The following is a 23,002-nucleotide window of genomic DNA, read 5'->3' as shown; positions in this document are numbered from 1 at the left end:
TGAGTAATGTTTCCATGGACCTACCTCACATAAAAGTTGATTTAGCATGTCTTAACAGAGAAGCTTTCATTCTCAGGGCCTGTGTAAGCTCACCCATTGTGAAATGTGCTTTAACACAGCTAAATGATTCCCTCCAGCCCTTCCCTTCTGAGTTATGTTCAGTTACCTCAACTTGAGCATAACCAAGAGAAGGATTCCACAGGTGACTGTCATGCACATCACAGCATAGATGACTTGCCCTAGGAATAAAAGACTTTAAAGATCACTGGAGTTTTACAGGGGATAAATAATAAAAGTATTATAGGGGACATATTTTTTTTAACTGACCATTGAAGGAGGAATGAAATCCAGTTAGAGTAATTTCCTTGGCATGTTTTCTTTTATACAATGCAATGCCCTTGAAATTAGACAGCATTGGGTAATCTGAAAGAAAATGACAAAAGTGAGATTCAAGTTTTTAAATATGGTGTATTTGTCCCCTTGATTATAATTTGCTTAATATTAAAATTAAAAGGCAACAATTTATTTAAATGATGCTATTTTAATAAATTTGATAATTTGCATGTAATCAGGAACATCTTAACTTTTAAGTTTGTTCCCTCCTCCTTTTAGTCAGATAATTTCTTTATAGAAACTTTTTCAAACAAGATTAGTTAAAAAATGATTATATTTTATTACTCATTGTACCCAAGACAATAACTTAATGCTATCCATTGGGATATTGAGAAAGATTTCTTCTTTATAAAAGTGATTGTTTAAATGTGCTTTTAAGAATGTCTTATTTCACTAAGATCCACAAATGAGTACACATAAAGGAGAGTCCTTAAACTAAATGCCCACTTGTTCCTCTGCTCAGACACTATAATACCTGGCTTTGTTTATCTATGATGTTCTGTTTCCCTTTGACCCAGGCTTACACCACACCCCACTCTGGCCTGTGAGACCTTCAGTCCACTGTTGAGACACCCTGAGAGGATACTTTAAGTCACTCTGAGGCCCCAGTCTTCTTGGGGCCTTTTCCTAGTCCCTGTGAAATATGCTCCCACTGTTTTCTAGTAAGCTTACAACTCTAGAGAGCATGCTTCCTAGGAGCCAGGTTTTAAAAAGAAATCATTCTCTGTGGGATATGTTCTTTTCTTTGTTTTTTCCTCTTTAAAGACAAGAAGATATCATCTTAAAAATGAATGGATATATTTTAGCTGGGTTTTTTTTTTGATCACTTCAAAAAAAAATCACCCCAACTTTTGACTCAACACAACACACATACAAATATAGAATATAACCAATAGCCCAATAATCAATTTCTTCAATGATGATAATTCAGTTCAATTGGAGGCATTTAGAAAGAAAAAAGAGAATAGAAAGAAAAGGAAAGGAAAGTGAGGGGAAACCTCCAATACAGAGAGGCTTTGGTGTTCTCTGATCTAGAGGTTATATAGGACCTGGAAATAGGAGTAGACAGTTGTTTACAGAAATGAGTTAAATAGTGAGGACTTACATACAATGAAAACTAGTGACAAAGGTTCTGAGTAGGGACAGAGATGAGAAAATATATTATCAAAGTTTCCACCTAAATCTCTCTCCCCTCGATTGCTGCTGTTCAGAATCCCTTGAAACCCAGAGGTTGAGCTCTATGTTAGGAATAATCAGTTAACAGATAGGTTGGAATTTCAGTATAAAATTTCCAGAGTGGGTTGAGGAGAAGCAATACAAGAACTAGAAAAGTACAAGAACTGGTTCTTAGAAAGCTCATTCTTGGGCTGCGGAGGTAGCTCAGCAGTCTCTCTCTCTCTCTCTCTCTCTCTCTCTCTCTCTCTATATATATATATATATATATATATATATATATATATATATATATATACACATACATACATACACACAGGCTCTGGACTTAAAATTTTGATATCAAATTAAAAAATGTTCAGCTCAAAAATTTTTAGCCTTCAAGTTGCACATTAGCTCATCATACTTAAAAAATTTCTTGAAAACTGAAAAATCAAACTTTTCAAAATATAGACGTATTGGGGGTATGATTTTAGATTTTTTTTTAATACACCCATGTTTACAAGACAAATTTTGTTATTCACTATAAGATTGGAATGGAAAAACTGACCAATTCAAATAATATTTTTATAATAATGTTCTTTTTTTGTAAGAATTTAATAAAGTTGAACATATAGATTTTTAGTGAAATGAATGATTAGAATAAAATATATTTAAAATATTATATTTATATCAATTGAAAATATGATGAATAAATATTTTGATTTCTTCATAAATTATATGATTTTTGTAAAGTTTTAGGCAGACACATGGCATATATGTAGATATATATATATATATATATATATATATATATATATATATTGACTATTCAAACAATATTATGATGTTTATGAAATTCTGTCCCTAAGTACATTTGGTCTGAGTAGTATCATAATTTGACTTACCTTAACGTCAGAAAAAAAGCATTCTTTTTGACAAATTAGGCCATTGTTTAGATATATAACTTCTTAAAGTAACTGTTAACCATTCACCTAGCAAATATTAGGAAGAATTGGCTCATTCACTAAATTTCACTCACATGGAACTCATTAACAAAGTCATAATAGATCAATGACAGAAATGCTAGCTAATGATCCCAGTGAAAATCTGAACGTGTCTAGCAATCGCCCCACAATCTTAAATATTACACCCTGGGAGGATACCAAATATCAGTTAGAGAGATTAATATTGCTGAGGGTTTCTTGGCTACTGAAGCCCATTGGAGATTCTTGCCTACCTCTCATAAATAGTGAGGTTTACAGTGTTTTATAACCATGAAATTAAAGTCAGCAGAGTTGATTACCAACCTCAGTCCCACACCATCTGCTATATTTATAGATAAACACTGTCAGTGACTTGTTTATCTTAACTTATACCCAAGAGGAATTACATACTATTATGCACTGTAATATAAAATCCCTATACATTTGATGGGAAATCAAGATTAATTTCAACCTTGCATTAGGAACAAATTTAAGTAGTATTCTCCCCGCTAAATGAGTTGGAGAAATGCAATCAATTCTATCTTTTTTTTCTTTCAAAATCCTTGTTTAACGGTGACTGAGAACTTCAGAGGCTTAAAATTCTGCTTTCTTTAATTTCTATAGAATGATAAATGCATTGTAAAAGGTGTGTAGATCAGATACAAAGCAATGGTTTAAAAATAAATGCCAGTATATTTGAAATAACATCATTTAAGAAATTAAACATACTTCAAACTGCAAATTTGTAAGCTTTCATTTCATTTTAATTAAGTCATAACTTAGAAGAGTCAACTTGGGGAAAACTGCCTATTTCTATAATGAACTTAATGAAAAAAATATATCTCCAAAATGGAGCAGTAATTTTTATATCATAAATGTACTAAGAGAGCTAGTTAGTAATAAAGACAACTGTAAGATAATGATGGGAATAATTTGCTCTATATTTTATAACTTTTACAACTTCATGTTTTATATGTGGAGGTTCTTAATGTACAAATATTTTTTTAATGAACAAACATATAAATGACAGTACCATTGATTGTCCAGATAGATTTCTGATATCTTAATTTGAAATAGAAAATTCACTAATGACTACCTTTTTTGAGAAGTGCAAGATTTATCTGGCTGGCTTATATAGTTATTTTCATAGACTGTTTGAGAACAGGGAAAACATGGAAAAAAATTAAATATGCATTTCAGAAAGTCTCAAAACATTATTTGGAATGATGATATGATCAAAAAAGTTTTTTAAGTTATTGAGTTTTTAAATGGAAAAAAAAATGTATATAATTTTACTATGTCTTTCCTGTACAAACTAGCAAATCTGCAGGAGAAAGGAGAAATGTGTTGTGGAAACTTCTTATTCAGCAACCTTCTTGAGAATAGATAATGTATCTAACTTACAATAACAGAATTAAGCTATTACAATGCTGTGCTCAAGCAATTATCTAATGGTTAAAAAAGCATCTATTCTCAACTTTCACACTTGAAATAACATATCTACTGCTGTATAATGTTTAGTTTGTTCTAGTTTGAATTAACATTAGTTAAATGTCTTCACATAAATTATATATGTTTCATCATTCATTTCTTAAAATGTAAATCCATTGTCCCTGCTGCAAAGAATAGCAGCAATAACCAATAAAAATTGGTTAAGTGATTATATGGCCAGGAGATTGATTCCACCCATCAAATCTCTTTACTGATGGGCAAAGAGTAAATATGTTGGGCACTGGATTAGGGATATCTAAGAAAAGTGAAGAAAGTCAATAATTTTTTGCGCCTAGTTTTTCCATTGCAAAACAAGACTAATGATATTTATGTTTGCAAGATTTTTTTTTAGAAAATTAAACTATTATGGGGCTGGGATTGTGGCTCAGAGGGGCTGGGATTGTGGCTCAGTGGTAGAGTGTTTGCCTAACATGCTTGAGGCACTGGGTTCGATCCTCAGCACCACATATAGTCCATCTATAACTAAAAAATAAATATTTGAAAAAACTATTATTAGGTTAACAGAGTTCTGGGGGACCATTATGAGAAATAATGCACAACTGTAATAAGAATGGAAGGGGAAAACCGAAGAAAGGATTCCTTTGCTGTTCTTTTTTCTCCTTCTCTTTCTCATTCCTAGTCTTCTTTCCTTTCTTCTTTCTTTCTTATCTTTCTTCAACAACTATTGTAAAAATTACTGTTGACAGATACTGGAGATTAAGAGGTGACCTACCCACAGCTGCTTTCTCATTATCAAATACACCAAGTTTGCTGCCTTTGCTTTTACTGCCGAAGATGACCTTGAAGATGATGTCTCGGGGACTTTCCTATTTCCTCTATTCCCTCCCACTTATCAGTAATACTTTTTCTAGCCATTTTGAGAGAATCCCACACCACTCCATTAAATTATCAATATAAAAATGAACTTTTAAAACCATATTCATAGCAGCACAATTCACGACAACCAAACTATGGAAACAGCCTAACAGTCCATCAATGGATGAATAGATATATGTAGTATATATACACAATGGAGTTTTTTGCCATAAAGAAAAATGAAATTATGTCATTTGCAGAAATATGGATGGAACTTGAGACTATTATATTAAGATAAATAAACCAAACTCAGAAGGCCAAGTTTCATGTTTTCTCTCATATAGGGAAATTAGAGAGGAAAAAGAAAAAGAAAGATGGGGGAAGGGGGTCTCATGAAAATGGAAAGGAGATCAGTAGAGTAGAGGACAGGAACTTGCAGGGAGGGAGGAGGAGAGGGAAAAGGAAAATACTGATGAGTGATATTGACCAAAATTTATTGTTATATTGTGTGCATGTGTGGATATGCAACAACAAATCCCACTATTATATACAACTATAATGCATCAATAAGGATATTAAAAAACAACTATGGCTTCTGATTATCTTTCTTTAGCCAGAATGTTTGAAATAACTGTCTATTACATCTTTCTCCCTTCTTCGCCCCAATTTACTGAGCAACATTTCCAAACAAATTTTTACCCCCACTCATCCTCTGAAATGATTCTGTAAATGTCACCTAAAGCCATCTTAGCCATTTCAATTTATTTTTCCTTATAGGTTTCTGCTAGTCCCGATTTCTAAATACTGGGGTGTTTAGAAATTTAGTCCTGGTTCTTCTCTGCAATAAAAAAATCTAATAATTTTCCAATGACTTTAAGCAAAATACAGATTTATATCCAGCTTCATTCTTGATATTTTTGCTTGTATATCAGAGCTATATCAAATTTAACAAGTCACAATCTGAATTTCGATTTTGCTTGTACCCAAATAAATTTCTCTAATTATATTTTTTCATCTCAGTAAATAATACAACAGAACCATATCATTCAAATAATCTAGACATCATTCTTGATTTTCCCCTTTCTCTCAGTCACATGCCCTAGTAGCCAATTAGTTCCATTAATTATATTTTTATGTGTATAAGAATATGAAAAGTGTGTGTGTGTGTGAGTGTGTGTGTGTGTGTGTGTGTGTGTGTGGAGAGAGAGAGAGATGCTGTGCTGGGTATAAAACTAGGGGTAGGGGCATGGCATGTGCTAGATCTAAATGTATGTCTTAATTCTGTTCTTCTTCATTGCCATCTTCACTGAACTAGCTAAAGTCATCATCATACATCATTAAAATTGCCTCAATAAATATTCCTAATAATCTTAATTTATCTTTCTGCCTTTCTTTCTCTAATCAACAGCATTCAAAATTATTCAAATCCAAATAAAATAGGGTACCTTCCCTAATTAAATCTTTAAATGGCTTTTCATTGAAACTAAATGTAAATCTAAGAACTCTGCCATTTTTAGAAGGTCCTACATAATATAAGACTGACTGACCTCTCCAGTGTTCTCTTCTTTGGATATTTTATTCCAGACAATAGAAGCCTGGACACTAAGTCCTCTCTCTTGCAGGAGCACATGACATCTGCTCTTGCCTCATTCTAGAGTAGACTTCTGTCTTTCTTCAAGTGTGCACCTGAAGATCACTTCCTTGGAAAGGTCCTCCCAGATTATTTTCTGAAGTAGGACCCTCTGTTGTGTATTTCAGAAATCTGATTTGGGGAGGACACAGTAAATTCAAAGCTTTTTAGAAAAGTCAGAGTTTTCCAAACTGTTGAACATGAAATAATATTTCTCTATTATAGTTTTATGTGCTATGCAAATTAAAGATGGAAAATTTGTGTAAGACAATTTATGTGCTCTTTTTTTGTTGCATTTTCTAGATTTTTAATATAACAGATTGGACTATACCTAAATCTCTTTTCTCCAGGGGATATATTTGGAAATCCATGAAAAATAATCTTGGAAAATATGAGTAATACATACAAATCACATGCCTGGTAGACAAGCATTATATATTTGGGGCAGATATAAGATGCTTACTGAGTATTCTTTTTCTACCTAGTCAGTGGAAAACCAGAGAACACCACACTGACAATATCTGTGTCCAATATAAACGCTAATTTATAATCCTTGCATTTATTAAGCACTTGGCACCATAATTTCTCTTGTTCTTTCTTCGTGGGAGCTAAGAAAATCTTTCTCCTGTGGTTTGGAAGATGCTTTACCTCCCAAATGCTACTCTTATTGCCCCTTAGAGAGGTTGGTATGATAGAACATTAATTCCACTTTTGCTGCCAGTTAATCTGCCATTCTTCAATTTCTCAGTACAGTCTCATGGGATATGAAGAGTTTAGAATCTGCTGTATACTTAGGAGACCCATTTTAGGAGAACCAGAAGGAGTTCATGGATCATTTATTTCTGGTCACCTATCAATGTCCACAGAAGCATGCTACAGAAACCATCATATTTGGACCTGAGCAAAGACTGCCTAGTTAAGTAATTACTTCCTATTTCAAAGGTAGCAGCATGATAATCAACATGGGGATATAGTCACAGGATGATCCATGACTCTGCTGTCATGAAGCTTTCAGTCTAGTTCCCAGTATGAGGAGTAATGTGAATAAAGTGAGGGGAATCAGCAAGAGACAACCAGGAGAAAAGTGCACATTGTGTGGTTGGTAGGAAATAAGACTGATTTGTTCTAAGTGTCCTTGGAAGATGAAGAGTTTAGAGAAGAATAAAAATAGGAGTAATGAAGAGCAATGACTGCTTCTGCACATAGAAATAGCAGAACAAGGCAGGATTTGACAGTCTAGCTATGCTTTATAGGATGGTTTAGTTGGTGAGATCTAACTGTGATGCTATAGCAGAAAGTTAGGCATGAGAAGATAAAAATACAATAGGTAGTAAAGTCAGGGAAGAGAGCAGATAAAGCATAAAGATATACTTAAAACAAAAGTATTTTTGTTGACCAGCAAAATGATGCAGAACATAGTAGAAAAAATTAAAAATCAAATATGGACTAAAACCTGGCTGTGTCTCATTCTGGCTCAATCATTTTAAGCCAGTTACTGAGGCTCTGCACCCTTATTTAAATGAGACAATATCTAACTAACACAGAACATATTGTTAAAAATCAATGAGAGGAATCTTCAAATCACAGTGCCTTCTACAGACATTCTCTCTGCAGATATTCTTTGTAAAATCTTTCTAACAAAATGGATAAAGAAAATATGGTGTGGGCTGGGATTTTGGCTCAGTAGTAAAGTGCTCACCTAGCATGTGAGATGCCCTGGGTTCCATCCTCAGCACCTTATAAAAATTAATTAATTATTAATTAAAGCTAAAGAGAGAGAGAGAGAGAGAAAATGTGGTACATATAAAAAACAGAATATTACTCAGCCTTAAGCAGAATGAAATTATGGCATTTGCTGATAAATGGATGAAGCTGGAAAATATCACACTAAGCAAAATAAGCCAATCCCAAAAAACCAAAGGCTGAATGTTTTCTCTAATATGTGGATGCTAATTCACAATGAGCAGGTGGGCGTGGGGGAACACTAGGGAAGAATAGAGTTACTTTAGGTAGACAGAAATGAAGGGAGGGGAGGGGAGAGGGTATGGGGTTAGGAAGAATAGTAGAATGAAACAGACATTATTCCCTTATGTACATATATGACTGCATGACCGATATGATTCTATAACATGTATAATCAGAAAAATGAGAAATTATACTCTATTTATGTATGATATATCAAAATGCATAAATGCATTCTACTGTCATGTATAACTAATTGAAACAAATAAAAAAATTTTAAAAATCTGATGAAAGGCACCAGCTGCATGTTTTTATTGTTTCATTTTCACTCCAAATATTTTCTGAATCATCCTGTCATCTCATGAACCTAAGATATTTTTGTATTTAACCAACTCTTCAATTTGCATGTCAAGTTAACCTGAGTTGTAAAATGATAAATTTTGTCAAGCACTTACTTTGTGTTAAGCACATATTTTGTCCCTTTATATATTCTTTTATTTGTGCTACTATGTTCTGTACCATTTCAAGTTCACCTTATTCTCAAAAATAAGTACTATGTGTTGCATCATTATATCTGCTGGGATTTTATACCCCAATCAATTTAGATCACGACATTATTATCATTTGTGAATATCTTCACAATGAATTACAATACAAGAGATTAGCCCCTTTGTAAATAAAGATTTTCCAGCTGCCTTTACACTTTACATAAACCACACAAAGACATAATAAGAAAAATATACATAAAAGTAGGTTACTGGTAAATATAGACCATAGAATGTCACATGGAGTAAAAAAGCAAAATGGAAAGAGGCAGCCTTGGACTTACAGCTATGGATTAAAGACCCTTCGTTAAAATTTGCTTAATGTTTGGCTTGGACTAATTTTTCTTTCTTTCTTTTTTTAAGTCTTCTATGCCCCAGTTTCCTATTCTACTAAATTAGTATAATAATACTTAATGGCTTCTTATGAAGATTAAGCAAGGCAAGGCTGTAAAGTCTTTCATAGAGAGTAGACACACAATGGAAGCTATAATTGTATAATCAGAAAAATGTGTTCTAATAGGGGTCACATATGAGAATTAACTACGGAACACTTAAAGATGCAGAATTCATATCATGGTAGTTTTGATGTAATAGGTCAAGGGAGAAGTACAGATAAAGTACTAGGCATCCATCATTTCAAAATCCCTTCAGACATCCTCAATGTATAATCAGGAAGGAGAACTATCAGTAGAGATTGGAAAACATGATTTTTGGAGCTGAAAGAGAGGATTCATGCTATAAACCATATTACTTGATGCTAGTGTGATACAAGTTCTTGAGAGAAGAGGGATGGAGAAAAGACAGGGAAGAAAGGTCTGTAAAACAGATAAAGTCCTTTAAAAAATAAGCAAAAGGTGGAGAATAACCAGATACAAGGATGGTAACTGCTAAACCAATTTTACTAATTGCAAACAAAACAAAACAAAACAAAACAAAAACAACAAAAAAGTATCTATTTGGATCAGAAGAAATGTTACCACTTTAAAAATTCCTTTACATCTAGCTACCCAGAAGTATTAAAAGAACAAAAACAGTTAAAAGACAATATTTGCATTGTATGGTAGGCATGCTGGAAGTTTGGGCCAAAAAAATAGTGAGAAAAATTGACTGGGTCAAAGCAGCCATGTAGAAGTGTTGGAAGTAGCTATTAGGGTTGTAGACATATGGTTAGTGTACATTTCCAAGGTAATAACTACCATATGGAGTTTAAACAAAATACCATTGTGAGTTTTAGACATTCTGTTACACTAGGAAGACTGGGTGAATAGAAATGCAGATTCTGAATCACTGCTGGCCTAGAAACTTAAAACACCAGCAGCCTCATCTTCTCCCAAAGACCCCAGTAATATGTCACAGTGTGTTACTAAGATAAGTCACTCCTTGGGAAAAAAAAAAAAAAAAAAAACATCTTGAGCATCTTGAGAACTGATTTATATGGCTTTCCACTTTTCAGGTTTGCTTTCCCACTAAAGTAGATATACAATCAGGAACCAGTGGGTTCTGGCTTCCTTTCACAACTGAGTTGATTTGAAAGTCCCTGTCATCTTCCTACCAGGAGTGTCTGGCCACCTGACTCAGGTTCTAATGTAAGATTACAACATCAGCACCAGCATTGTGACAAACTTGATGCCCATTGGTAGACAAGAAAACTTAAGCAACTGTAGCGGCCACCAAATGAAACCATTGCATCTTGGAACAGCAGCAGCAGCAGCAAAGAAATAGACAAAGAGGAATAGCCTCTGTCACAGAGGCACCCTTCATAACATGACTAAATGCTCTCATGTGCTAAGAAGCAGCTCTAACCACTCCACGTTATTTTATCTAGTTTGAAAACCAATGTATGTGCTGTGATTTATACCACATGCCCTATATATGTGCTTTCCAAAGAGTAATGGATGAGAAGAATAAATTTACACTGGGCACCGATTATAATTTACTAGATTTCAAAATCTAGTATTTTGTGATTTTAGAGCATTCTTGTAGCTTTAGACTGGGAGAATATTTACTGTTTGCAGAGCTGTAAATGATTTTCAGGAATCCATGAAAAGAACACTAGCAAAAGGCTTGATGACTCTGATTCTAATGGAAGATGAACTATTGCCATCACCAATGGATTCCTAGCAAATCCTTAGTTGTTGCTAACCTATCTCATTGAAGACACTTTGTCTGTGTACCAACATTCTTTTTTTTTTCCCCCTTAGGAGTTCCTCTTTAAGATGATATCCCAGCATGTAGGTGCCAGGGCAGTAACTACTAAGTGCCCACATATGGTGTTTTATGGGAATACATCTGATGCTATTATACTGTTGTCACAAGAATACTTGGCTGTTTAAGCCAGGAATTCACATGCTCATAATAAATGATTTTTATGGCTTCACATACACAATCATGATTCACAAAAATACAAATGAAAGACTACTTATTTTATGCAGCTTTGGCACTAACTCCATCCCTAATTATAGGCAACAAGGGGATTGTATGAAGCTAACAAAAGCACAGGGTGGAAAATAGAAAAGATAACACAATGCTTGCACCTCCTAAAGCCTATTATTGTTCAAATTGTAGCAATATTGTTTTGTTATTTTAGTCCCTCCATGATCTTAAGTGCTGCTTTCTTCTCTAGTAATGCCAAAAAAGCAAGTTGTCTCACTCATCATTGACAACTCTTTAATCTTTCTATTTTCACGAAGAGCAAACAACAAAGGTAGTCATGGATTATTTATATATTTCACGCTCAGTGGCAGATTTTTCCTTCTCCCTTCACAACGCCCAAGCCTTTAAGAGCAGAGCTGGGAGACAGTGAAGGTGCGAGACAGCTGTTCTCCTGTTGTTTCTGTTGAGGGTTTGTATACTTCAATATTTCCAAATTATAGCCGTGTGAAGCATTTTTCACAAAATAAGAAGCCAAGCCAAATTTGCTGGGCTTCAGGTCTGCAGACAAAATTTGAACCAGCTGGATTTTATTGGGAACTTTTGTGTGCAAGAAAACCTAGTGGTAAAACAACTAAAGCCAGCATTTGTATCTATTGGAATGAGCTACATCTTTAGGAGCGATCCCTTCCATCCCCACTGCTCATGTCTGTTCTCTTGAGACAGTTCTGAATTTTGAAAGGCCCTAACAACAACAACAAAAAAAAATCTGCCAGACAATTCCTTAGAGTATCTGACTGGATCTTAGCCAACAAAGGTACAAGCTGCAACCAGATATTATGCCTCTCAGTCAACTTTTGGAAAGATAAAAGGAAGCCAGGTCTTTCTCTGTAATCTGTTTTTAAATTGGCCAAATGAAAGCAAATTCCCTATTCAAACGGATTTACAAAAATAAAAATAAACAAATACATTCATATTCACTTAAATGTATACACACACAACAGTGCCTTGTCAAAGTGGCAACTTATTGGATTTGTAGATGACAAAGTTCCACCTTATATTTTGAGTGTACCTTAGGCAGAAATTAGGTGTTCCCTGCTAAAAATTATGCGTAGAGCAAACAACAAAATTGCTAAAAATTATGCAGTCTTATAGATTTGAACATCTAAGCAGTAAAAGAACATGTCCTATTGTGATCATGGAACACAGCATTTATAAGCCTGCTGAGAATTTGAAAGACAAAGCAATAAAAGGTGATGTGACATTAGAAAACGCTTTTACTCCAAATCTCAGTGTAGGTATCTGAAAGAATGAGTAGTTTTACGAGGATAAAGAAAGAAATGATGCAGGCTTTCTTAAATTTTAGTGTACCAATTGAAAGGAAAAGTTCTTGGCATGACCCTTGGACTTTCTTTCACCCTATATATAGATAGTATGGATGCATCCTGAAAGTATACATTCTTCCATCATAGTCTCAGTTGCTTAATTCAAGAATATTAAGGCACATCTACTATCAGAGGTCATCTACTTTTATGACACCATTACCCAAACTTAGTTATGTGAGAAATCTGAGGTCTAGGGAGGGGATAACTGATTTGCTCTATACCATCTGGTGGAGCTAAGAAAAAACTCATTTCCTAGGCTCTTGTTCTTCATGATACAATAATCCCCTCTCATAAAACACATTGTTCAAGGATTCTTTTGTTACATACACACATGGCCCCTTGGAGGTATAAATTTTATAATTAATCAACAATTATAAACTTCACATCAATAGACAAGAGGAGTATAATGTAGTAGTTAAAAAATGTTAGTTTCTCATGCCCCAAACAGCCTTCATTAAATTTTGGATCTGTTGACTTCTGTCTGATCTGGATAAGTTACTACCTTCTAGCTACACTAGTGTCCTCTAGTGTAAAAAAAAGAGTATTTCATATATTGGTTGTGAAAATTAAATCAATCAGTTAAGTCATATAACATGGCACATGGTAAGTCCTTGATTAGGACCATGAGAAAACAGACATCAGGGCATCTAGCATTCATGATCAGGAGGTACTTTTGAAAGGGCAATTAATATCTTTATATATTCACCAATCCTCCATTTTAAGGATATTATAGCTTATATAGATTCAATTTTCTCCATGTCATTATTTAACAATGCTGAGATGACTGGTATGGAGACCCCCCCCAAAAAATTTCAACATATAAAAATCAGTAAATAGAATATATTACCTAAAAAGGATTAAGGACAAAACCCACATGATTGTCTCAATGATGCAAAAAGAAGCCTTCAACAAAATTCAGCAACCGTTTATGTTAAAAATACTAAAGAAACTAGAGATAGAAGGAACTTAACATCATAAAGGCTATATAAAAGAAACTTGAAGTCATCATTTTTCTGAATGGGGGATCTAAAATTAGAAACAAGACAAGGATGTCTATTCTTACCACTTCTATGGGGGAGCAGTGATGTCAATCAAGGTGTCTGCCTCATGGCTGTGGTGGTGCACTCACACTGGGAATCCCCTGTGTAAAGCTACTGGTTAACATTGCCCAGCTGCTCTGGCAATGCCAGCCTGAGGACACCATGCAAAGGTTCAGAGTTATCAGTCTTAACCTTGAAACTCAGACTGTCTTAGGGATAAAGAAAGCATAGCAAGATAACCAAAATGTCTTGTCAATGCTATGACCTTCAAGCCTGCCTGCTTTGCAGAAACTTTCTCACAAATAGACTTTTGATGATAAAACCTATATAATAATCGTGTGGAGCCAGATCTGGGTCACTGTCCTCAATCAGAGATCTGTGTCCCACCTGATCCCACTTTTCTCTCTAAATGTTTGTGTATCTTTCTTAATCCCTCATCATTTCCTTGTTGGTTTCTGAATTAATGGTCATTCAGGTCACAGCATACTCCTATTAAAAATAGCACTTGAAATTTTAGCCAGAGCAATTAGGCAAGAGAAGAAAATAAAAGGGATACAAAGAGAAAAGGTAGAAGTAAAATTGTCACAATTTGTAGAAGATATGATCCTATATACTTAGAAGAGCCAAAAAACTCAACCAAAAGAATTCTAGAACAGAAATTAAAAAAGATTTAACAATATAGTAGGGTACAACAATCAACAAATAAAAATCAATTACTTTTCTATACCTCAATAATGAATCTACTAAAAAAATCGGAAAATCAATTCCATTTATATTAGCCTAAAAAAGAAAAAAAATGAATAAATCTAACAAGGAGGTTAATAATATCTACAATGAAAATTATTGAATACAAAAAAAAATTGAAGAAGACACAAAAAGATGGTAAGACCTCTCATGTAGAATTAAATTATTAAAGTGACCAAGTTACCAAAAGTACTCTATAGATTCAATGCAATCTCCATCAAAACACCAACGGTATTCTTCAAAGAACTAGAAAAAAACAGTCCTAAAATTCATATAGAAGATTAAAAGACCCATAATAGCCAAAAGGATTCTGAACAAGCAGAGCAATGCTGGAAGCATTACAATTTTCCATCTCAATTTACATTACACACCTATAATAACAAATGCAGCATGATATTGGCATAAAAATAGACATGTAGATCAATAGAAGAGAGGACAAAAAGACAAATCCACACAACTACAATCATCTGATCCTTGACAAAGGTACCAAAAACATAGTTGGAGAAAAAACAGCCTTTTAAACAAATGGGTGTAAGAAAACTAGATCCCTATCTCTCACTCTACAGAAAAGTCAACCCAAAGTAGATCAAAGACCTAGGAATCAGACCAGAAACAATGCAGCTTCTAAAAGAAAACATAGAGTTAACACTCTAACACACACGCACAGAAAATGATTTCCTCAATAAGACTTCTGAAGCTCAGGAAATGAAACCAAGAATCAATGGATGAGATGGCATCAAATTAAAAGGCTTCTTCACAGCAAAGGAAACGAGTGTGAAGAAACAGCCTACAGAATAGGAGAAAAATTTTACCAGCTACTTTTCTGACAGAGGAATAATATCCAGAATACATAAAGAACTCAAAAACTTAACACCAAAAAAAAAAAAAACAACCAAAGACCCTGATCAAAAAATGGACATATGAACTAAACAGACATTTTTCAAAAGAAGAAACACAAATGATCAAGAATTATGTGAAAAATATTTAAAACCTTCAGCAATCAGGGAAACACAAATAAAAATAACATTTCATCTCACTCCATTACAAGAGCAGTCATCAAGAATAAAAACGGATATGCTGTTGATGAGACTGTAAATCAATACAACTACTGTGGAAATTAGTATGGAGGTTCCTCACAAAACTAGGAATGGACCCACCATGTAAAATAGCTATACCACTTCTTAGTATTTATCCTGAAGAATTAAAGTCAGTGATACATGCATAGTTATATTTATAGCAGCACAATTCACAATAGCCCAGATATGGAACCAACTTCAGTGTCCATCTAGCAAATGATGGACCCATCCAATATACAGAAAATGTAATGGAGTTTTACTCGGCCATAAATAATGAAATTATATAATTTTATGGAAAATAGAACTGGAGAATAAGTAAAATAAGCCAAACTCAGGAAGTCAAAGGTCACTTGTTTTCTCTCACATGTGGAAGCCAGAGGAAAAAAATGTAAAAAAAAAAAACAAAAAAGATCTCATGAACCTAGAAACCCAGTACCCAGTATAGTAGAGGGAGTAGGTCAGTAGAAGAAAGGTGAAAAGGAAAGTGGTGATACTAGGGAATAAAATCCACCAAATTGTGTATTTTGCATATACAAATATAATGAATTCCACTATTACGACATAATGATAAAGTACAAACCAAAAGAGTGATATACTGAGGAAAAATTTTTTTTGTGTTGGTTAAATAAATTATTTTCAAGAGTTTGTCCAGATCCTGATGCTGTTGTTAATAATGCAGCATTTTAAAGATCTTTTTCTGGCCTGTGGTTGTTAACTCTGCAGTTTCTTTGAGGCAGTTGATAATGTGCTTAAAGAGCACCAACCCCAGATATGGTGTCAAACATAAAACTTAATGCAGAGATGAGGCTTACCTGTAGTCTGCCTCTGTATTCTAGAGACTGGTGCCTTCCAGGGTAGCCCAAAGTGTGCTGTTGTGGAGAATTCCACATCATATACTCTTATAGCTAAGTCTCACTCACTCACCACTATCTTTGAGAAGTCAGATAAATCTAGACTATGCTTAAAGGCCTATGATTTTTTATTTTTTTTTATTTTTGGAGTTCTGATGCAGATTCCAACTGCTGGGACCAAATTGTCTTCTAATGTTGCAAAGTTACCATGAGAAATATGATTCACTCATATATACTCAGGTTGAATTTTGGGTGTTTCAAAAAGTAGTCTTCTCTAGAGGATGAGTACACTTCAACCCCAAGCCTAATTTCATTCACTGTAATGCACACATTCTGCACTACTTTCTCAACATTGAAAACTATACTGCTGAAACTAAGGTGATGACACTGTTCTGATACTTTCTGATTCTTGAGTCCATCATATCATTGGAAACCAATGTGAACAATGAAGCTGTGGAACCAATGGGGATTCTTCTAGTGATCAAAGTCTACTTTTTCATGTTTGTAACCTGACAATTTTGATATTAATTTATCTGGAATATAGTAATAGTATATTTATACATAATAAAATCAGACATCAACTCAATATTCTTTAAATGATTTTCTTTCTGGGGATATTTTATTGTATGGGGGAAAAAAGGGAGGTGGGGAGATTTTTATTACACCAACAGAGCAAGCAAATTTTAAAATATTTAAGGATCATGATACTAAGGATGGTACCACAAAGTAATCATAGCTCCTCCTGTGGTGGTATGTAGTTTATGATTCTATTGATGATTCGGAAGAACAATTAGCTCTTGCTAATTTTAAGTAAAGAATGGCTTCTTAAAGTCAATGCTTATTAAAGTGTGGTACTTGCATCAACATCATTTGGGATCTTGTTAGAAATGCAAACACCTAAGTTTCATCTTAGGCCTATTGAATCAGAGACTCTAGGGGGAGGAAATGCAAAAACATGTAATTAACAAGCTTTCTATGTGATCTAATATAGCTAAAGTTTGAGACCCAGGGCTTTAAGTCACTACCTCAAGAGTTTTACAGAAACTATACGGACATCTGCTTGAATTCTGATGACACTAAGATACTCAGCAGACATGAAAAACAGATTACTAGATGGTCATCATACATCATGTCAATTAGGGTGATTTATGTGTTGCTATGACCAAATATCTTACAAGATCAACTTAGAGAAGGAAAGATTTGTTTTGGCTCACATTTTCAGAGGATTCAGTGCAAGGTCAGCTGGCTGGACTTCTTTGGGTAGGAGGTGAGACGTATCCTTGTAGAAGGGTATGGCTCAGCTCAAGGAAGCCAGGAAGCAGGGGTGGGGGAGGGAGTAGGTATGTGTGTGTGTGTGTGTGTGTGTGTGTGTGTGTGTGTAGGGCCAGAATAAGATAAATTCTCCCAGGGCATGCCTCAGTGACCTCGTTCGTCCAACTAAGTCTTTTGTTCCATAAGTGCATTTAGCCATCAATGGTCAAAACCCTAATCACCCAATCAATTCCCCAAAGCCCCATCTCAGGACATTGCTGCACTAGAGACATATGAGCCTTTGAAAGACATTCCAGATCCAAACCATAACAGTTTACTGTATTTTTAATAGCTTATATATAAAACTTAGTATAGTATTACCTATATATATTACATATATATATATATATATATATATATATATGTGTGTGTGTGTATGTATATACGTATATATATATATATATATATATATATATAACTTGTATATATATATTACTTTTTTCCTGAAATGATCCTAGGAGATAATCTATGTCATTACTACTGAAAGAGGAATCTTTGCACCAGCATTGGCCTCACCTCGGAAATTTTTAGAAACACAAATCTAAAGCCCCATCCCACATCTACTGAATCAGTATCTGCATTTTAAGTAGAAATCATGTGATTCTTATGCACAATAAGGTTTGGGATAGATTGGTCTACTTTGAGCATCTGCCCTAAAATTATTCAAAGATAAAATTTTATTTAAGCAATTACCTATCCTGAGAAAATACAACACCTTGGATCTTCCAGAAATTATCTTCCCATACTACCTGTGACATCACAATGTTTATGTAAACCTATTGGCTTCCATGATTTTCCAAATTCCTCAAATCATACAGGAAGAGTTACTATTTACAAAGTTTTACTACATTACAGATACTTTACATGAATTAAATGACATAATCTTTGTACCAACATTCTGGGTTGGGGATGATTATTCTAATCTCCATTTTAGACATATTGGTGTGTTACCTTTCCAAGGCTGTCTAACAAGGTCTATTAACACTTGAAAACACGACATTATTGTTCATGGTTTTTAATCAAAATTCAAGAGTTGGCTTGAGGGAGAAGGGGAGTAGAAGAATGGGCTTGGTTAATATTTTAGATTTGAAAGCTAATAAAGGTTAAATATGCTGATTTATCCCTGAGGACAAAACCCAAAGAAATATCCAGAATTCTAAGTCTATAAATTCAAGAGTATAAAAGCCAAACATTACAGAATTTGCCACGGATGTAAATTTGTACATTTAGTGGTAACTAAACTCATTTTAAAGAAATGTTTTATTTGTTTTTATTATTCTTTTATTGCTGACTTAAAATACACATGCCTGTTCTCTAAAGAATTCAAAAGAGTTTGCAAATAATGAAAAACAAGATCCTAGAGGAATAATCGCTGATTTCTAAAAGGAAAAACATACATTTATAAGTAAGTGTCTATGAATTTGATGGTCTACAAATTCACCATGGAGCCACTTTAATCCAGAAAATACGAAACACTGGACTGTTTAGAGACTATGTTATAAATATGAACATGGAGTAGAAAAATTCTGTTGAATGTTCCTTGGAAAACCAGAAGACTTTTTTAGCACCTGGACTGCATTTGAAGGAAACTAGACTTGAATTAGAGTTTTGTGTAGAAACCAAGAAAAAGTCAGCGGTTTTGGCTAGATGAAGTGATTTATTTAAAGCCAAAACTCAACATAAAGCTCCTGGAATACTAACATATGAATTGGCTACAAGAGAATGATGTGTGTGTGTGTGTGTGTGTGTGTGTATGCCCATGCATGACAGAGAGAGAAAAAAGAGACTTTTGCAATGCACATGTCTTTCACAATTCTCTTAGCTCATTTTTTATTCAGAATTTATAATTCTTTTTCTCAGATAACCAGCAATGAGATAACAACAAAAATTAAGACAAGAATTTTAGCATGAATTTAAGCTTATATCAACTCACTGTCACAGACTTTAAATTATTTTGCTAAAAATAAGTGTAAATTTTATGCAGTTCAGAACTAAATAAAAAAAACATATTATGCACTTTCATGTGTATGTTTTTATGTGTGTGTGTGTGTGTGTGTGTGTGCTCTTAAAAGACCTTCTACAAAAATGGTCACTTATTTTAGATCCAGACCTTCACTGGAATAGACAGATGAAATGTAAGGCAAGATGAAATGCAGCCATATAAATCATCTATCATGAATAAAATCATGAATAAATGTTTTGCCAGCAGCTGGATATCAAATATAGGCATCAATTGACAATGGGGTAAAAAATAGGGCTATACAAATTGAAGGATAGAAACAGGTAATAATTAGAAGCAGTCTTTATTTAAGACTATACACATTTTTAGGAGTTTATATATTAGTATTTTATGAAAGCCAGCTGGTTCTACAAATCTCCTGGGAACAATCTTCTGTCATCCTGATATTATCAGATGGAGCTTGCCATATCAGGTCTTTAAGGGGATATACACATTTAAGAGCAAAAATATGTTAGGATCAATTGCTTATTTACAGGGTTGACAACATGCAAGGATTGAACATAAAATAGTTCCTTATCCCTGAGAACTTTTGAAGGTAGATCAATAAAGAGGAAAGTGTTGGGAAAAAAAAAGTGGCTTGAAATGTTTTTTTTTTTTTTTTTTTTTTTTTTTTTTTTTTAAGCAAGCAGTGGCAGCAGCCTGATCCTATTAATTCCTGATTCTTTTGCTCATATATTTGAATTGAAAATTCCAGCTTAAATGGAAACATAAAGGATTGAGGCTCTTAACAGGGAAGATGTTTGATTAAGAGGGTTCTAATAAGGGAAAGAAAAACAGTGGTATTCAAAGACAGTGCTGCCACTGAGATGTGGTAGACATTAATTCATTCATTCTTTCTTTCCCTCACTCATTCTTTCATTTTCTATCTATAGAGTGGTTTATGCATATCAATAGTTGTTTTGGGGCACTGAGGTGAAGCAGGCCACCTTGAGAGATGCGCAGTATTAGTCTTATTAGTCCTGCCTTTCTCAGTACAGACGTTTCTCATTCCCTGAGAGGTGTGAGTGAAAAGAGGTTCTGGGACCTATGGCTGGTGACCGGATTTTTCCCACATGTGGATTAGAGCAGTGGTTCCTAAACTTGGCTAAAATTAGAACCACCTGGGTGATTTTTTAAAAATACAGATTCTGAGTTCCACCCCTGGCCTACTGATTTAGAATTACTGTGGCTAGTGCAAAATATCTATATTTTAAATAAACTTTCCAGATATTTCTGAGGATTATTTGGATTTGAGGACCAAAACTTCAACATCCATTAATACTCCTCTATAGTTTGTGATTGTCATTGCGACCATCAGGTTTTTCATTTATAATGAAATGAATGTTTCCAATAGAATCTGGGAATCAGCTAGCTCCACTGAAAGCTTACCAGAAACTCCTAATAATGTGTATTATCTTAATAACACAAAGAAAGAAAAAGAAAAAGAAATAGAAACCAATTGTTTAGTTCTGAGTTCATAACCGAAACATTGGTTTTAAATTTGAGTGTTTAAAATGTATATAATATTTGCTCTGTAGCAGGAACTTCAAACACTTAATATCCTTCAAGCTCTCTGGATAGGACATCGCATCTCTGGTAAGCCCTATTAGGAAAGTTATAGCACAGACCCCTGGGGTTCCAGCCAAAGGCCATGACATCTACTGTAAGACTACTTACCTTTTGAATAAAGTTCCTACTGAGTATTAGCAGATCACTTAAGTCATTGGTTCCCAGAAAGGTAAATGAAATGCTCACTATAAATGGACAGCATCCATACACTACAAACTCAGAGGTGGCCCTAGAGAACACTGGAGAAGAGAAATTTTCCCCATAGGCAGAGAATGAACAATATTCTTGGTTGCTCACTCTGCTAGGAAAGAGAAGTAGATAGAAGTAAGATTCATAGTCAGTGGTAAATTGCTGATCAAAGGGATGAAAAGAGCCAACATGGAAGATTTAGACACAGAAATGAGGCAAAGTGACATGTGGAAGGACCATGGCAAGGCTACAGAGTGGATATATTTCTGTATTTCAGATTAATGCCCAGCAGAGGGTATCTACCACAGAAAACGTCCTCCATAAGCATGTAAACTGGTGATGAATCCAGAGGAGGTCAGCTAGGCTTACACTGCAGCCACCCCATGCTTGTGATATGAAGAGAGTAGCTATGGTGGCAGGAATTGTGGCTACAATGTGGCATGGGTCCAAAAGGGAGTATTTCCTCTCACTAATGCTGGTTGATCAAAGTTCTGCTAATGCTGACTGATAAATCTACCATCATCACCAAAGACTTATATGGAGATCTTATTTGGGTAGATTACTGGTATATTAATAAAACTATAACCCTTCCATCTTAAAGGAAAGCAGTGATGCCTCCCTACTATAAATATGGAGTTATAGCTACTCTGAATATGGAGTTGCCTTCCTTCTTTTCCACCAAAATGTATCCTAGAGTATCTGATTACATATTTCCTCGTGCAGTGCTTCACCTTGTGCTTTACCATACACCTTACTCTTTCTTCCCCCATAATTTCCACTGCCTTAGTATCAATTGAGCATGGGGTTCTGCTGAGCATTCATGCCTACACTAGATGAAAGAACTAGAAATCAAGACTCATGAAGATATCTCATAGAAGTGAGGGACAGGCTCCAAATGGTGAATATTTTCTTCTTTCTTCCCCTGTAAAATTATATCTGTAGTGCATTTCAGAAAATATCATAAAATATTGTAAAAGCAGCAAGCTTTAGTTACCTGAACTAGAAGACAACTCAATACCATATATTTGTATTGACTACTCACTCACCATTTCCTTTAAAAGTGTTCCTGAATAAAATACTATGCACAAGCCTTTGTTTTATGTTTTGCTTTCTGGCTGGCATAACAGATATAGTCGAAGATGATTTAAAACTTTCCAGTATATATGAGTGTGGTCCTAATGATAATAAATTAGGATCAATTTTAGAAAGTCATATTACTTCATATGTTTGTTGGAGATACTGTAGCAGAGACTGGCTAGCTACTCACCAAATTCATGTTCCTTTCTACTGGGTACAAGGTTAAACTACTTTTCCCAACTTTCCCTTCAAACATATACCAGTGGAAGTGACTTGCAATGCCCTTACAACTGGTCCATGAAAGTATCCATGTGATCTCTTCTGCATTAGCAAGATAAATGAAGAAGGATCTGTGAAGTTAGAAAAGGGTGCAGCCACTCAGTGGAAGTGTTTTTCCAAATTCACTAAACAGCTAA

At 34.4% G+C, this 23,002-nt stretch overlaps 1 protein-coding gene across 1 annotated transcript in view; it reads right to left on the bottom strand.

The window, feature by feature from the left end:
• Nucleotides 1-23,002, bottom strand: part of Gfral (GDNF family receptor alpha like) — a 58,492-nt gene that overhangs the window by 1,895 nt on the left and 33,595 nt on the right. Inside the window, exons 7-8 of the mRNA XM_046426707.1 lie at nucleotides 328-423; nucleotides 167-239 (exon numbers count right to left, since the gene is read on the bottom strand). Of these exons, the coding sequence (XP_046282663.1) occupies nucleotides 167-239; nucleotides 328-423 (169 nt within the window). The remainder of the gene's footprint in view (nucleotides 1-166; nucleotides 240-327; nucleotides 424-23,002) is intronic.

Source organism: Marmota monax, unplaced genomic scaffold, assembly GCF_021218885.2.
Source record: "Marmota monax isolate L192 unplaced genomic scaffold, Marmota_monax_Labrador192_F-V1.1 WCK01_AAM20220418_F8-fsc00247, whole genome shotgun sequence".
NCBI classification, from domain to species: Eukaryota; Metazoa; Chordata; class Mammalia; order Rodentia; family Sciuridae; genus Marmota; species Marmota monax.
The sequence above is the reverse complement of the archived record's forward strand: the minus strand, read 5'-3'. Positions and strand labels throughout refer to the sequence as shown.